General features: G+C 41.4%; 2 protein-coding genes across 2 annotated transcripts in view; one reads left to right on the top strand and one right to left on the bottom strand.

Annotated features, from left to right (window-relative positions):
* The window catches only part of LOC111609210 (poly [ADP-ribose] polymerase 4-like), a 36,792-nt gene extending 31,528 nt beyond the window's left edge, over nt 1–5,264 (top strand). The window contains exons 46-48 of the mRNA XM_023336328.1: nt 730–832; nt 1,347–1,479; nt 3,200–5,264. Coding sequence (XP_023192096.1) covers nt 730–832; nt 1,347–1,479; nt 3,200–3,407 — 444 coding nt within the window. The 3' untranslated portion in view covers nt 3,408–5,264. The remainder of the gene's footprint in view (nt 1–729; nt 833–1,346; nt 1,480–3,199) is intronic.
* Nucleotides 5,265–7,501: 2,237 nt separating this feature from the next.
* The window catches only part of LOC102219802 (titin-like), a 215,207-nt gene continuing 205,253 nt past the window's right edge, over nt 7,502–17,455 (bottom strand). The window contains exons 204-210 of the mRNA XM_023337148.1: nt 16,867–17,442; nt 16,390–16,695; nt 15,923–16,305; nt 15,618–15,828; nt 9,762–15,521; nt 9,373–9,660; nt 7,502–8,819 (exon numbers count right to left, since the gene is read on the bottom strand). Of these exons, the coding sequence (XP_023192916.1) occupies nt 8,527–8,819; nt 9,373–9,660; nt 9,762–15,521; nt 15,618–15,828; nt 15,923–16,305; nt 16,390–16,695; nt 16,867–17,442 (7,817 nt within the window). The 3' untranslated portion in view covers nt 7,502–8,526. The remainder of the gene's footprint in view (nt 8,820–9,372; nt 9,661–9,761; nt 15,522–15,617; nt 15,829–15,922; nt 16,306–16,389; nt 16,696–16,866; nt 17,443–17,455) is intronic.

The following is a 17,455-nucleotide window of genomic DNA, read 5'->3' as shown; positions in this document are numbered from 1 at the left end:
GAGCTAGTAGGAGAAATGACTCGTGGTCTTTTATCAACGACAGAAGAGAAATCCTACAACCGCTAAAATCTGATTCTACTCCATTTTTATTTACATTTTCTGAAGAAGGAAGATGCACTCAGCTTCTTTTTCAGAAGTTTTTGTGTCATTTCCTTCAGCGGTTCTTGGTGCAGCACCACCACAGACGAAGAGGGGAACAAGTTTTTCTATTAGTTTTGATCGTATGATAGTGCAGAGCGAAAGCAAACTGCACCGTAAGAAAATGTAACAAGCGTTACAATTTGCTACTGTTTGGACTAATATTTAGCTGTTGGACAGATGGACTCGTATCTAACTCTACATTACTGGAGTCAGGTAGTTGTTGCTATGAGGTCCAAACAATGTTATTTTTATAGAGGTCTTTGTTATTTTAAAGAATGTAAGTTTCTTCAAATGTTCCAAGCAAACGTAAAACATGCTGTAAGATCTGCAGTGAATTGATCTGAATTGATCAGTCTCAATATGCTTCAACATTACCTGTAGTGTCCCATAAGCCTCAATACTTTGTATAAGATTGTTTATTATGTATGTTAATGAGATATGTCCTGCTTTTGTCACAACTGCACTTTTCTCTCTAAATGTCATGGATGCAGAAACAAATGATTAAGTTTTTGTTGATTTTATTGAGCAAAAATATTTAGTTTCAACCTTTCTGAGTTGTAACTTGTGTTAATCTTCTGTGTGCTGCAGGACGGATACTGGGAGTTAACTGTTGAGCTGGGAAAACTGATCAATGTCAACGTGGATGCGTTTGCTAACGTGTTCCTGAAGAACAAAGGCATTCATTCTCTGGGTGAGCGTTCACATTAAGCTCTGTGTGGAAGAGCTGTTAGCGTTAAGATGTTCATTGATCTAATTTTTTTTACTATTTATCTTCTAGAGCAGTGGTTCTCAAAGTGTGGGGCGCGCCCCCTAGGGGGGCACTGTGCCATTGCAGGGGGGGCGCGAGAAGCGGTATAGATGAATGAAAAGAAAAAACAGTTACGCAAAAGTGTTTCACTGTAAAGATGTTTGTAGTTTGTTTTGTTGCATCCTGAAGTGTGAAATAAACTTCAGTGGAGTTTGAAAACAAAATATGCTTAGAGGTTTATGTCTGGTTGAACGATGTGTGTGTCCAGTTGATTCTTTTTTTTTCTTTTTTGGGGGTTGAGGGGATTTTATTGTAATCCATAAGGGGGCCCAGAAGAAAATCTTTGGGAACCACTGTTCTAGAGAAAGATTAAAATAAACTTGGTGGTTTTAAATCTCAGTCTACTTTTGTTTTACTCCAGTTTTGTAACTGAACCGTGTGGATGTTTATGTTAAAGGTGCGAAGGCCAACGCAGGCATCCGGAGGCTGGTGGCGACTCTGTTGGTTCTGCAGCTGATGAGGGAGGAGGAGCTGGAGGAAGGAAAACTGCTGCAGAGTTTGTTTAACCTGAAGGAGCCGACTGGGTCCAGGTCAGAACCGCAACAGAATACAAAGACGCATGAGGAGAACCCGGTCACACAGACATGAACATGGAAATTTAATTGAGTTGGTCATAAAAGTGATTTTTAAAATGACTAATCTGAGTAGTGGAGTGCTCTTAGCTTAGCAGAACATTGAATGAAAACGGACCAAAACAGAACCAGACCTGGTCCAGGTGGAAAGTAAATAGCTTCTACAGACCCAGAGGTCCATCTGTAAGGAGCATCAGGAACATTGATCCAAACACTCAAGTTCTGGAACATGTTAGCTAAACTTCATATTTCTACCATCCAGGAAACGATTAATCAGATTAATCGTGACGAATCAATTATTGAAATAATCGTTAACTAATCTGATAATCAATTAATCATAAAATGAAGTACACCGACTCAAAAAAGGAGCTTTGCTGAAGAAACAACACACTCAACAATAAGTAAGCCACAATTTAACCAAAACAATCCTTTGCTACAAATGATCAAGCGAACATTAAAGAAATGCTGTTATTACATTTTACACAATAAAATATTTATTTTCTTATTTTAAAAAAGAATTACATTTTTGTTTATTTGCATCATTTAATGTATTTCTAATATTGTTTAAAAAAATGCCTAATTAGACAAAAAATCAGCAGAATGTGCCAATTTTTCTCATCCGATTAATTAAAATCAAAATAATAATCGATGGAATAATAAATTAGTGACATAATCGTTAGCTGCAGTCCTAATACCATCACAGCTGCATACAGTTTTCAATGAGTTCTCAGGGCTTTCCACCTGCTGTAATAGGAGTAAACTATTTTTATTGATTATTTCAGTAATTTATTATTTTAATAATTAATCAGATAAGAATTATGTACAAAATTACATGTTAATCAAAAATAAATAATCACAAACTTAACATACAATACTAAAGCAAATATATATAAATTTTTTATAAGTACAGTGGACCAGTACTTGACTAAATGTATAATGTAAGATAACGTGTAGCTGCCCGCTGGCCTGAAATAAGGGGAAAATAACCTTAAAACTGCACAACCTCTTCAGCCAACATGCTAACGGTTTCTAACAATTAGCCTAATGGCAGCCAGCATTTTATGTTTACGCATTAATATGTCAAAATAGAATATCAACAAAATAATGTTTTAAACTTAGAAAAAAATCCCTAAAAATTACTTAAGGACATGACCCACCTGTGACAATAGAAATCAGGTTTTTAGTAGTTTATCAGGTATATATCACAACATACATATTGTTATTGGTTTACATATTATATTATATTATATTATATTATATTATATTATATATTGTGATCATTTTTAACCTTTCCTCACAAAAATTAAAACAGAAAAAAAACATACAATACGAGACAAAATAAGTACAGAAATAGATAAACAATATTTAAATTTCTATCAATGGCAGGAACATAAAGTGTAGACTGGAGAAAGTCTATATAAAACCCTTTATTACACCGTCTCTTTGTTATATGTAAAGCTGAACTTTTCCTCTATATTTTCTAAAACATATCTCCAAGTAATTCCTGCTAAGTCTGTAGACAAAATGATTTAAGAAAACATAATCAGCCCTTATGTACTAAACTTTTAGTAAATTATGTATGTATATCTTTTGTACATTTTTGGCTTAATTACTTGCATGAGTAGAGATGTGAGTGTTTGCTTCCAGGTCAGTGTTTCTGAATGTTTTCCCCCTGCAGGTCAGAGCGCTGGCAGCAGGTGAAGAAGGCAGTGGACTGGGTGCGTTGGGCCGACCGGGAGTATCCGTGCGCCTGCAGCCGGCTGGAGTTCGGCTGGAGCTGGGAGTCTTCCACCCGCCAGCTGCTGGGCTTCGAACGCTTCCCCCCGTTCTCACCGCTCATCAGCCTGGAGCTGCAGAAGACCGCAGCGCCGCTGGCCATCCACTGAGGAAATGATGCAACATTTTCTGAAAGTCATATATCAATTTGTATTTTGTTTTGCTTTTTTATCTGCTTTGGTTTGTGTTTATGTGCAAAGAGGTGAAGATCTTCAAAAATTACATGACAAAATATTTAAATATTTTATAATTTTAAAACATGAGAGGAAGGAAGAGAAAGATTTATGTTTCATCCACTTAAATGATACAAATGGATAAATAGAATTAGAAACAAAACCGTTATTAATCACAAACTGGAGAACATAATTGATGCCACAATGTGAACATCTTCCTCCCTAATACATTCAGAAATGGTGGATTGCTTTTATCTTAAAAACTAACAAGAATAGATTAAAATGTGTTTGATACTTTTGGAGTTTAATTCTTGTTGTGTTTTAAAACTAATTTTTTGGGAGAAATTAGCAAATTTTTGAACTCACTTTCAGATTTTACTTTTATCTAAAGATGGCTTAGATCTCAAATATATATATTTTTTCTTTATCTTTTGTTGTTTTTTAAGGCGGTTTAAGGCGCCTTTGGTTTTACAAACTGCTTTACATATAAAATCAGTATTCACATGGAAATGGTTGCATGCATTGGAAAAACAAACAGCAAAAATAATCTGAACCTATTTTCAGTATCAGTTAATCTAAAGCAACATTATTTTTCACCATCTATGACAGTAACCTGTTAAAATAAAATTTCAACGGCTCTTTAAGTACTTTATTCAGTTATTATGTCAACAAAATCATCCAAAGAATTCTAAGGTGGCTTGTTTTTATACCCGTGTTTATTGAATCTGTAATCATTTTTATTTGACAGATTAAAGTAATCTGAAAATGTTTTTTTTATTTAATTCTTTTATGGCATTTGGGTAATAGTCAGAAAATTAAATGAACAAAGCCAAAGTTCTCACCATGAATTTGTTTCAATCATCTCATCTTGTGATTCTCTTATTGAAACTTTGACATTTTTGATGAATGAATTTATACAAATTAACTGTTTTGAATGTATTTTTAATCAACTTACTGTCTTTGTTGACCTATTCATAGCAAAATTCGAATAAATTACTAATATAGCAATTGTAACTTTCAAATTATTTCATTTCCTGGGTATCGGTATCTGTTTTGTTCAATGTGAAATTTAGATCTAAAATACAATTATTTTCTGGGCAGTAGTTGGTGCAATGTGAATAAAAAATAAAGTTGCCTTGCCAATGTGTTCATGAGTGAAGTGAGCCTCTGGGGATGTTGGTGCACGGATATGTTGGTAAGTAAATTAAAGATGCCAACCTAAGATTGTTTTGTATAGGCAATGTTTGCTTTTATATGTTGTTTCTGAGTTTGACCCGCTTTTGCGTCAACCCAGGTAAATATCTCAACGACTAATTCTCTGAGCTTTAGCATTTTCCCGACTTAAAGAAATGCTTCATAAAATGAATATAAAATAATGGGGATAAAGCTGATTTAGAGATATTTCAATTTTTTTTAATCCCATGTTATTTCAAAAGAAATCTCGCGATATCTTTTCTAATCTCATCCCCACTCTAGAAGGTTCGCGCTGTTGTACAGTTGACAGTTGAGGGGGGTAAAAAGACGGTTGAGAGCTGGCAATTTTTGGAGAAAGTTGACAGAGTTGTTCCTGAAAAGGTATTAACATCTGGATATGATTTGAGTCTCGAGGTATACTGAAAATGTTTACACAGTTATATAATGGGGCAAAGCATCGTGTATTGATAGCGAAGCCCCAGTGGCCTTTTCCTTAGTGTCGAAGTTATGCTAAGCTAGTAGAAATGTTGGACAGAATGTTGGCCAATGTTACAGTTTGAAGGAATTATCTTGAGTACAAATAAACATGGTGGTTTTAAATCTCAGTCTACTTTTGTTTTACTCCAGTGTTGTAACTGAACCGTGTGGATGTTTATGTTACAGGTGCGAAGGCCAACGCAGGCATCCGGAGGCTGGTGGCGACTCTGTTGGTTCTGCAGCTGATGAGAGAGGAGGAGCTGGAGGAAGGAAAACTGCTGCAGAGTTTGTTTGACCTGAAGGAGCCGACTGGGTCCAGGTCAGAACCGCAACAGAATACAAAGACACATGAGGAGAACCCGGTCACACAGACATGAACTCTCACATGGAAATTTAATTGAGTTGGTCATAAAAGTGATTTTTAAAATGACTAATCTGAACCGTCCCAGTAGTGGAGTGCTCTTAGCTTAGCATACCACCAATGAAAACGGACCAAAACAGAACCAGACCTGGTCCAGGTGGAAAGTAAATCTTCTCTGCACACCCAGAGGTCCATTTATTAGCAGCATCAGGAACATTGATGTTATAAATGTTAATATTTTAACACAGACCACAGATATAGAAATTTAAGACTTGTTTATTCATAATGACAATGCTGTTAATTTGATTTAATGGTTTTAGGAAAGATAAATAAAAAAAATTAAGATTTTATGGAGATGGCAAGTTTAATTTGTAAACGTTTAAAAAAACAATCTTCATAGTTAGATTGTTTTGTAATCATAGCAACAGTCTGATGCTATGAGATTAATTCTTTGAGTTGGAGCTCTGTTTGTTCATAAATATATTTCAGTAATTTATAGTTATCATTGATTGCTTTTAAAGTTGGCCAATTAAACTACCCCCCAATTTTTTCCCTAAATCTGTGTTGAAATGCTGTTAGTGGTGCTGATGTTCTTAGAAGGAAGAGGGCCCCATAAATCTAATTCTCCTCAAGTTTTGGACCAGCCCTGCATGATGAGCTTAATCCACTGCTCTGCACATCTCTGTTGGACACAGAGGAACAAAATGGAGATTTAATTTATGTGGCTGTAGTAGCTCTTCCATTTCATGTCTATCAAGTTTTTAATAAGGGCCACAGAGACTGTTTTGGTTTGCTGAGCTTTATGGGACCAGTATTTGATATAGCACAGTTTGAAGCATCATGTCGCCATAAAAAAATAACATTTTTCACTATCTTTGGCAATAACCTTTATCCATATATTATGTCAAAAAAATCGTTCAAAGAATCTTACTAAGATGGTTTGTCTTTGTATCTGTGTTTCTCATGCTGGTGATGGGTTTTTGAGTTTCTCTTTTAAATTTGGGTGATGACGTCAATGACAATCGGAGAATTAAATGAACAAACCCAGCGTTCTGAGCCTGTATTTGTTGTAATCACCTCACCTTGTGAGTCTTTGTTGAAACTTGTCATTTTTGATAAACTTTTGCAAACTGTTTAGATTAAAGAAAACAGATATTAAAGCAACCAGTGCTGAAATAAAACAGACATCTTTAATTAACTTACCAACATATTTGCGCACCAACGTCCCTACAGGTTCACTTCATCTAAACAAGCTCAAATTTCCCAAGAAGTGAGCGGCTGGATCCAAATACTGCCCTGAAATTATTTTTATTTTAGATTTAGATCAATTTCAGTTTCAACAGAAACAAAAATGATAAAAATCTTGAGCATCGATGCTCAAGATTTGCTACTTCAGTAATTTATTCACAATTTGCCACTATTTATTCACTTTTTAAACATTGAATCATGGTGAAAAAAGCAGAGGAAACAAAGCAGGAGGTTGATTAAAACTAAATTGAATTTTGTATGTTGTAAACAGCCTAAGTAAAAATATCAGGCAACATAGCTTGTTATTCACAAATAGTCTTTTACCATAGTTCATTGTATAGTTTGTATTTTTACTAAGGAAAACTTGTAAAGTATCTGACTATTATTGGTGAACTTACATGTACCAAAAAACATGTAAGTGCATAAACACGCTAAGGAACATGTTAATGATACTTTGGCCTTGTTTTTACCTTCCAGCATTGTGAGACTGTAAACTGTCATGGTTAAAAAAGTCGTAATATTATGGTTCATGGTAGAAAGACAGAAAGTACAGTATGTCTTATGTTACATATTAAAAACGGTCTATACTATGAATGGTGGTGAAAAATGTCATACTATGCTATGTCATGGTAAACAAAAATCCATTTTTATGTCTTTTATTTACTTTCCCCTCACATTTTATTGCCTTTTATGTTATTAATGCTGCAGCAGAAAACAATGCAGGACCAAAGAATCAGACAGAGACATCCTGTAGTGCTGATGATCATGCTTTATTAAATCAATAATTGCAGAAAAACTCAAGGAGGCTGCAAAAACACTGAAAGCTACAACTAACTTCAATCCAACAAAGTGCAGGATGACACCAAAGGACACGGCGTGCATTAGCTGTTGTTTGTGGCTGCTGGTCGTCTCATTGGCGCCACCCTGTGGACCGACGGGTGAACCTCTGCAAACTAACACACAAGCACACTGCAGACCTCCGAGAGGCAGCTCTGCTTCTGAAAACGAGCGCCGGCAGGACTCTGGCCAGGTTGATGGAACGACGGAAGAGTCTGAGTCGACGGTCGTTTTCCAGAAGCAGAGCACAAAACAAAACAAAAAAGAAACACTTTGGGCTCAAGCAGTGCAGGCCGCTCGCACTGTGAGCCTGTCATAGAAATGGCAGTATGACATAATCAGTCGGCGCACGAGGTCCAGTCATCCTGCTTGCATGAGGGTAGATGCAAACAGCACTCAGGATCTCGTGCTCCTGTTACAAACTAAAGCGCCACTCCCTTCGCAGCGGCGCGCTCAAAAGTTTTGTCTCCGGTTCATAACATCAACAGGGAGCCTCTCTACCTGTTGAGGCAAACTTAAAGACTTCAACTTATCGTTGAGGCACAGAGTTTAGTTTCCCAGTTTAGCAGGGTATTCGTTCCAACGGAAACTTTCTCCTGTTAAACTATATTTAGTTTCTTTAAGTTTCAGTTAATATTATTGTCATAAATAACAATGCATACATTTCCCATAACCGGTAAACTCGGCTATATACATTATGTACATGTCAAAGAAAAATGGATCAAACATCCTAAGTCATAGTTATCCAATATGGCACATTTTACAACTTTAGACTTTAGTCTAGTTTGGCATAAATTAACGTCAGGTTTGGTACAAAAATAGTTCCTATTTACAAGAATATTCCAGATCCTTATCAAGTAGACTACTGTTTCTCATAAATAAATAAAAAGTCATGAAAGAAGGGAAAAGGGGACATTTGAAATATCAGATTATTTGTTTTTACACCGATCGAATGCTGATGTGAACGGTTGCTGAGTCCGATCCAAGCTCATTGGACAGTCTGAGGGTGTAGGCACCGGCGTCCTCCTCCTTCACCCCTGTGATGATGAGGGTGGTCAGGTCCTCCGTGGTCTCGATGTGGAATCGTCCACCCGTGGACAAGTCGATCGTCTTGCCTGAGCGGGACCACTCTATGTGCTTGGTGTCGCCGGAGAACGCACAAGCGACCGTCAGGACTTTGCCAGGTTCGATGCTGATGTCCTCTGGCAAAGCTTCGATTCTCGGAGCAGAACCTGAAAGTAGCAGAGTAATTTAAACTTAATAAGAGAGTTACATGAAGGTAAAATAAATAATAATAAAAATAAAACATATTCAGATATTTGCATACTTTTAAATGAGACATATACTTTATTGAACAAGTTAGGAACAAGTTAAGATGTTCATTACATCTTTTGCATAAAAATCATTCTTAGATCATGAGATTTTTTAAGGCGACTTGTTATTGTAAATCCAAATAAACTGCTGCTGGTCACGACCCCCAAACTCAACGTTTACACTTGCATGTATGGCTGCAAACAGATGTTAAATTATTCAACCCTGCATCTTTGAAAAGCAGAAGGGGAGCCTCCTGCACAACCAACAAGAATCCAGTAAGTGGTTTCTGGATGGTAAGTCAACAACAAAAGTCTTCTCTTTTCCAGCAGCCATTGTACAGCACATTAGAACAGCCAAATAATATGCTGGAGCCCGGCAGAGATTGCTAGTTGTAACTGTTTGGGCTTGGCTGTGGCTGCTGATTACCTAGCAGTGGTCAACAAAAATTCAACAAATGTTGAAGTCTCATACCGATTGCTCTCATTGAGGTTCCCTCCATGTGGGATGTCATTTCTGTGAGACTGCTGGAGCTCATGGCGTACGTCTCAGATGTCATGGAGGACATGCTGGACATTGACATGGTCTCAAACTTCATCTCAGCTGCCATGCTGCTGAAGGAGCTGGACTCCATCATGGATGACATCATTGTCTGGTGGGCAGAGGAGGAAAAGGCCGAAGACTCCTCCATCGTGTGAATTTCTTTCTTTGTCATCATGGACGAGGCCTTTGATGACTCCTGGTGACTAACCATCATTGACCCTGTTGAAAATTAGTTGGAAAATGAAATATAGAAACTTCATCAATCATCTCTAAATTAACATTCTAAACAAAACAAATCTTTTGATGGAGGAAGATCTCACCTTTAAGCGCCACTTGCTGCTCTCGGTAAGCTGTGACTTTCTTGTATATGGACTGAAACACCTGACCACTGAAGGAGAAGGAGGATTTGGACACGCCTCCATCTGAAATCATCTCACAGGTGTACTCTCCCTGGTCACTCTCTGCCAGCTCATGGATCAGAAGATTGCAGGATCCTTCAGAGTAGTGCATCTCAAAGCGGCTGCTCTGTGAAAGCCTCCTGCCGCTAACGTACCACACCACCTCCCTGACGCTGCTTTCACAGACGCAGGACAGGTTGACTGAACCCTCGCAGGCCTCAGCTGTTAGCTGGCTGAGGACTTTGGGAGGTTTAGGGGTCGGGGATTTCACAGTGGGAGGAGACACGACCCTCTTGGGGGACATAATTGGAGGAGGTGATTTTACTCTCGGAGGTGATTTGATTCCCTCAGGCTCAGGTGACTTCAATCCCCTTGGCGATTTGATACCTGGAGGTTCTGGAGACTTGATGCCTCTTGGTGTTTTGATTCCTGCGGGTTCTGGTGACTTGAGACCTCTTGGTGTTTTGATACCTGCAGGTTCTGGTGATTTAACACCACGGGGAGATTTTGCCTCTTCAGGTTCTGGTGACTTCACACCTCCAGGAGTTTTGACTGGTGGTGGTGACTTTAGTCTGGGTTCTGGAGATTTTAGCCCACGTGGTGACTTGATTCCTTCTGGTTCAGGAGATTTTACACCAGGAGTTGGTGATTTTAAGCTGCGTGCTGGAGAGGGTGCTGATGGCTCCGGAGATTTGATGCTCTTAACAGATTTTGCTTCCTCTGGTTCAGGAGACTTTACACTTGGTGTGGGTGACTTAACTTCGGGTGCAGGAGATGCTACAGCTGGTGACTTTACACTTGGTTCTGGTGACTTTATACTAGGTGCTGAGGAAGGAGCAGGGGATGCAGCTGAGGGCTCAGGTGACTTAACACTGGGTGCTGGTGACTTCACAGGTGGCTCAGTAGTTTTGACAGCTTTGGTTTCCTCCTTTGGAGGTGGCCTGCGGATTGTCAGAGTGAAATGAGCCTCCTGTCTACCTGCTGAGTTCTCGACGACCACAGTGTAACTGCCCTCATCAGATATGGTCACAGATGAAATCTCTAGGCTGGACTTGTACTGAGTTGTGGTGACATGGATACGAAGAGATGATACAATTGTTTTGCTGTCGTGTATCCATGTCACAGTTGGTGCAGGTTCCCCATCGATGTCACAAGAGAACCGGGCTGTCTCTCCCTCTGCAACAGTCACAGACTGTGGCTTGGTGAGGATTTTGGCAGGAAGAGAAGATTTCTCCTTGGGCAACGAAAGTTGCTCAAGAGCAGAAGCAGTAGAGGATGTTTTCAGTTTATCTTCAGAAGTTGCATGCTTTCCAGTTAAAGAAAACTTCTCTGAAGAATATGAGGAACTAGAAGAAAGATATTCAGTGGAGGCATACTTGATAGATGAGTCATACCTCTCAGCAGAAGAGAATCGCTCACCAGAAGAGAATCTCTCGGCCGAGGTACCAATTCTTTCCCGTGTGACAACCTCACGTGTTTCTGTTAGCTTTGACTTGCTCTCTTCCACCTCCAGGTAGGTTTGAGAGGTATAGCCAGATTTAAAGTGCGTAGTGTGATAGTGATCAATGCGTGTGACTTCAGGGACCAATGCTTTAGGAGCTTCCTCATCCTTGCGGCGGGAGGAGAATGTAGTATATCCGCCTCCTGACACCTCCAGGGTGGCGTAGTCAGATGCCTCACCCTTTGAATTGGAGCACACACAGCGGTATGTTCCGCTGTCTTCTTCTTGGCAGTCCAGGATAGTGATGGTCAGAACGCCACTCATGTTTGTGAAGATGTATTTCTCACCATGTTCAGAGATTTCCGCTCCATTGTGGAACCATGCAACTTCAGCGTCTGGTTTTGCTTGGATGTTCAGGGTGAATTTTGTGTCCTGACCAGTTGGGATGCGATGAGAGCGCATCCTGACAGTTACACGAGGAGCATGATCAAGGCTGAAAGGTGCTTGACTCACAACCTGGTATTTCCTCTCAGACTTCAGAGCAGCTTTCCTGGCTTCATAACGGGACATGATGTCAAAGCGTGCCGAACGCTCAAACCTAGAGGAGGAGCGGGAAGACCTCTCCACTGACCTAATAGGACTGGGAGAACGAGGACGGGTCCTCTCTGGAGTAGGGGATCTCCTCCCCACAATCTCTCCCTCTGTTTCCACAGGTCTAGCATGTGGCGGTCGGATTAGCTCTGAGACTGGTCGCATCAGCTCAATGTAGGTAGGAGACAGTGACCTTCTCCTTCTTGTGTACTGAGAAATAGTACGTTTCTTCTTTGTCTCTACAACCTCAGCGGCCTCATGTCTGACTCCCTGCCTCCTTTCCTCATGTTCAACGACACGTCGTTGAACTCGAATGGGGCTACCAGGAGGAGAGGCAGAAAAACCGAGCTCAAGTTCATCTTCCAGCATCATTGTTTCCTCCTCAGCTCTCTTCCTTGTCAGGTAGTCATCCACAGGCATCAGCAGCTCTTCATCACTGAGATCTCCCAGAGACCTCCTTCTGGATCTAAAAGAGACTTCAGACTCAGGAGATGGTGAACGTCGGGCAGGTCTAACAGTCTCCAAATCATCCATTGTCAATTTGGGAATGCGCCATCTTGGTCTGTATTGGTCAGTGATTCTGGGGAGAGGCATCACGTAGAACTGCTCCCACCTGGACAGACGAATACGTCTCTGCCTCTTTTGCACAATCCTTTCTGTTCTCTCTGATACCTCATACTGATCTCGTATCTTGCGATACCACTTCATGTCAGACAGAGGTATAAACTGCTTAATGGCTTTGTCTTCATCCAGAGCTTTAGGATCATGAACCACAGGCTCAGGAATTTCATAGGGCATGAAAATCCTTCTCTCTTCCTCTAGCTTCTTGGTCTCTGTCTTCTCCTCTGTGATGTCAAATTCGCCTTCAATGTTCTTGGTGCTTACTGCGGGTTTGTAGACCTCTGCAGCAAATTTGAGGGCCTCCTGTGCTGTTGGGTTTAGAGGTACAAGTTCCTCTGTAGCTGCAATGTGCTGAGCCATTTTGTTGGTCTTCTCTATTTGTTTCTGTACATGTCTGAGTTTCTCCTCTTCGCTCTTGTACTCTCTTCTAGTGTAAGTGAGACGGTCCACTTTCAGAGTGGCCTGGCAGCTTGCACAGCCAGCAGAGTTGGTTGCTGTGACTTTGTACACTCCATCATCCTCAAGCAGAGTCTCCCTGATGTGAAGGACATGATAATCAATGTCCTGCTCTATGACAACAACTTTGGGACCAAACTGTAGAGGAAGGCCATCTTTTTCCCATTTAAGAGAAGGAGTGGGAACTCCTGACACCCTGAGTTCAAAGCGGACACTGTCTCCCTCTGTGCACTCAACATTAGCCAGTAGACGTTTGAACATGGGCTTCATTGTATCCTCAAGCACAGGATGAGGTATCACAGTGAGACGAGCCTTGCAGCTGTCTTCTCCAAACCTGTTGTGGGCCATGACTGTGTATTCAGCATCATCACCAATGTCAAGGTTGTGAATCATGAGTTGATACAGGCCCTTGTCACTTGTGAAGGTGTACTTGCTGTCATCCTCTTTGATTTGTTCTCCATTTTTAAGCCAGGTTACATGAGGCTCTGGGTGCACAGTGATGGTGACACCAAAGCGCACATCCTCACCAATATATGCTGTGCGGTTGTAGAGTGGCAAAGTGAACTCAGGTGGTCTCTGGAGAAGTTTAGTTTTGTCAACCCTCCTCCTCAGCTTCCTGATGGTGCGGCTCATGTAGTGCTCTCTGATGCTCCTCAGAGTTTCTACAAAGAGTTCTCCATAGGCACTGTCCTCTCCATCATCACTCACCACCTTGCATCTGTAGACACCATCATCAGATTCTTCAATGTCCTTCACGTAAATACTGGCAAAGCCATTACTGTAGGAAATCTCATACTTGGGGCTTGGATGTAACTGACGGTTACCTAAGTACCATGATACCTGAGTACTCTTGTCAAAGTTCACAATACTACAGGTAAATCTGACATGGCCACCTTCCTCAGCTGAGGCATGCATGACAGGCCCAGCACGCAACCCATGGTACTCGGTTCCAATCTTAACTTTACCAACTTCCAGACCTCGCTGGTTTCTGAAGGCACCTCCGAACGCCACACGAGCTGCTGAAACTATGGTATCAGTCTTCTTTACTAGTGACTGATAGTATCTTCTGTGTCTCAGTGTCCTGATGACCTTGTTGCTGACATGCTCAATCTTCATCTTGAGCCATGGATGTTCTAGAGCTTCATGAGAAGTCATACGGAGCTTCCTGTCCTTGACTAGAAGTCTATCTATAAAGTCCATTGCCTCTAAGCTGATGTCTTTGAATGCTTCCCTGTCAAAAACGTACTCACAGTTTGAGATGTTCTCAATCATCTTTGTCATAGATTCTGCGGCAAATGGATTAAGGCCGCTGAGTAGAACATATGCCAAAACACCAATAGACCACATATCAGTGGCTGTGGTGACCAGATCATGGCGGTGAACCTCTGGGGCATAATACTCTGGAGCTGAAAACAGCATTCTGATGTTTTCTCCAGGAACCAACAGTCGAGACTGTCCCATTTCAATCATTTTTATGTTGAGACTTCTCCTTGTGGCGTAAACAATGTTATCTGGGCGGATATCAAAGTGGCCAAAGTTTTGGCTGTGTAAGAACTTGACAGCAGAGCAAACCTGTCTCAGGTAGCGGACAATCTCCTGTTCCGAGAGCTCAAAGTTGCTGGTACCAAGCCGCTCAAAGATATCAACTCCAGAGATGAATTCAAAGATCAGGATAATCTCCTCCATGCTTTCAAAGTATTCATGGAGGTAGATGATATTCTTATGTCTTGCAACATTAAGAGCCTCTATTTCCCTGAGGACTAACTCACGATCAGTTCCTTTCACTTTGATGAACTTGGCCATGAAAGTCTTCTTAGTGGCAATCTCCACACAGCGGTGGACCACTCCAAACTGGGAGCGAGCAAGCTCCTCTGAGATGATGTATTTGGAAGACAGTTCCTTCACCTTGTAGAACACAGCTTCCTCTTTGGTGATTTCTCTGTCTTCATCCACTTCCTCGTCATAGTTCCTGATCACAGATTTGTCTTCCTTGGTAGTAATGGGCTCAGTTGGAGGAGATGGAAGGCTGAGACCAAACTGGTTCTCTGCAATAACGCGGAACTGATATTTGGTCTTTCCAAATATGTTGATGATGGTGATACTGCAGTCTGTTGTATGGCCAGCACGAATCCACCTATCAGCAGTGGTTGGGCACTTCTCTACAATGTAATTAATAATCTCACTGCCACCATCACTGGCAGGGGGCTCCCAGGTCAGCGTGATAGAATCCCGTGCAATGTCACTGACCACAAGTCCCTTTGGAGCATCGGGGATGTCAGCCACATTCACCTCAATAGTTTGCTTGTCTGATCCGAATCTGTTCTTTGCAGTAATGGCATAATAGCCAGTATCCTTCCTCTGTACTCCCTTCAGGAACACCAGGGAGGTGAAGGATCTTGTAGTGATAACTTGATGATAAGCAGAGCTTGAGAGGACCTCCGGACCCTTCTGCCAAGTGACTGCTGGCTCAGGCTTTCCTGTGATGGGGATCTTGATGGTGACGTGATCACCACGCACAGCTTGTACAGCTCCCATTCCCTGGAGTTCTTTAGGCAGGTGTATTTTTGCAGGAACTGAAATTAAAGAATCAGAAAATTTAATTTCACTAGAATGTAAAAAAAATAAGACAACGTAGAATCTAACCTAATACAGATGTTTGGCATAAGTACCTTCCACCTCCAGGTTGGCTGTTGTAGAGATAGATCCTGACGGGTTAGTTGCTCTAACTTGGTACACTGAGGCATCGTTCTCATCAGCGGCAGTGATGACCAGCTGATAGTAGCCACCCTTGAACTCAAGGACTTTTATTTTTGTTCCATCTGCCAGGATCTCCTTGCCACTGCGATACCATTTGACAACAGGCTTTGGATGGGCCACAACCTTGTTATAGGAAAAGATAATCAGAGTAAATTAACCTGCTGAAGAAAAATCAAAGATAAGAAATGACAAAAAAGTTTTTCTAATTTCTAAATACCTTGGTGACAAAGGTGGCATTGCTATGGTATTTGACCGTCATGTCTCTGATCTCCTCTCTGAATGCAGGAGCACGAGGAGCCTGTTCAGACTTGGGAATGACTGGCAGAGAGATCTCAGACCAGTCGCTCTCACCGCCAATGTTCTGGCATTTCACACGGAACTCGTACTCAAAGCTCTCAATCAAGCCCGTGACTTCATAGCTGGTCTCTGTAAATGTCTTTGTTGTTACAGACATCCATTTGTTCTGCTTCTTCTCGCGTTTCTCAAGGAAGTAGCTGGTGATTTTCGCTCCTCCATCGCTAGTTGGAGGCTTCCAGCAAACGACACAAGAGTCTTTGGTAGAACTGATAATGAATGGCTGCTGTGGGATTCCAGGTTTATCTGTGAGAAAAACAACAGAGGGCTGTTATTCTGTCTTTCTGCTAACTAGAACTCAAGGCAGAAAATTAAATGTAAGGCTGTTACCATATGGAGACTTGATGATGACTACTGATGGAATCTCCAGAGGCTCACTGACACCATACTGGTTCTGTGCTGAGACTCTGAAGTAGTATCCAGAGCCCTCAGTCAGGTTGGGGACACGGCAGGTGGTGCCAGGGACAGAGGAAGACACCAGGTGCCACTGTTCACCCTCTTTGGCTTCATGTTTCTCTACAATGTAGTTGGTGATTACAGACCCTCCATCATCCTTAGGAACCTTCCAGCTGATCACAACTGAGTTCCTGAGCAGGGATTCAACAACAACGGGACCCTCAGGGATGCAAGGTTTGTCTGGGGAAAAAATAGTAAAGTGACATCAGGAACAGCGTATGATATTAATGGATAAAAAGGCTGTCAGGGAATAATCAAAGCATGCAAATATTCCATGTTCATTTGAATTTTACTTTTAAAAATATTTCTAAGTTGTTTTAAAAAAGAACTTTCAGTGATGTACGCCAATACCTTGGATTTCAACACGCAGAGAGGTGTCAACAGTTCCAAACACATTGCTGAGCTGAACCTTGTAGCGACCAGCGTTGGTTTTTCGCTGGGCATTCCTCACAACAAGGTGGGTATAGCTTTCTGTGTTTTCAATGATCACGTTCTCAGATGAATTTAGAGGTTTCTTGCCGTAGAACCACATTATCTGGGGGATTGGACGACCAATGTAGACGACATGGAGCCGGAGGCTGGTACCAGCCCCAGCATAGTACTTTTCTTTCAGAGGGAAGCCAGGGTGGAATTGGGGAGCTGCCTGCAAGCGTAGTTTGCCACTGGTCTCTATCTCTCCAGCCTCGTTGACAGCCCTGCAGGTGTACACGCCTTCGTCTTCTTGCTCCTCTGTCAGAATTGTGAGGGAGTGGTTACGACCATCTGAGCTCATCTTGTACTTGCGGCTCTGGATCAGTTCTTTGCCGTAGCGATACCACTTGATCTCAGGCAAAGGTCTGCCAATGATTCCACAAGTTAGAGTGCCAGACTCGCCAAGCTTGGTGGTTACATCTTGGGCCTCTTCCTTCAAAGCTGGAGCTTCACCAACTGCAGAAAAAAT

The sequence above is a fragment of the Xiphophorus maculatus genome, chromosome 7 (assembly GCF_002775205.1).
Source record: "Xiphophorus maculatus strain JP 163 A chromosome 7, X_maculatus-5.0-male, whole genome shotgun sequence".
Taxonomy (NCBI): Eukaryota; Metazoa; Chordata; class Actinopteri; order Cyprinodontiformes; family Poeciliidae; genus Xiphophorus; species Xiphophorus maculatus.
This window is presented reverse-complemented; position numbering and strand designations above follow the sequence as displayed.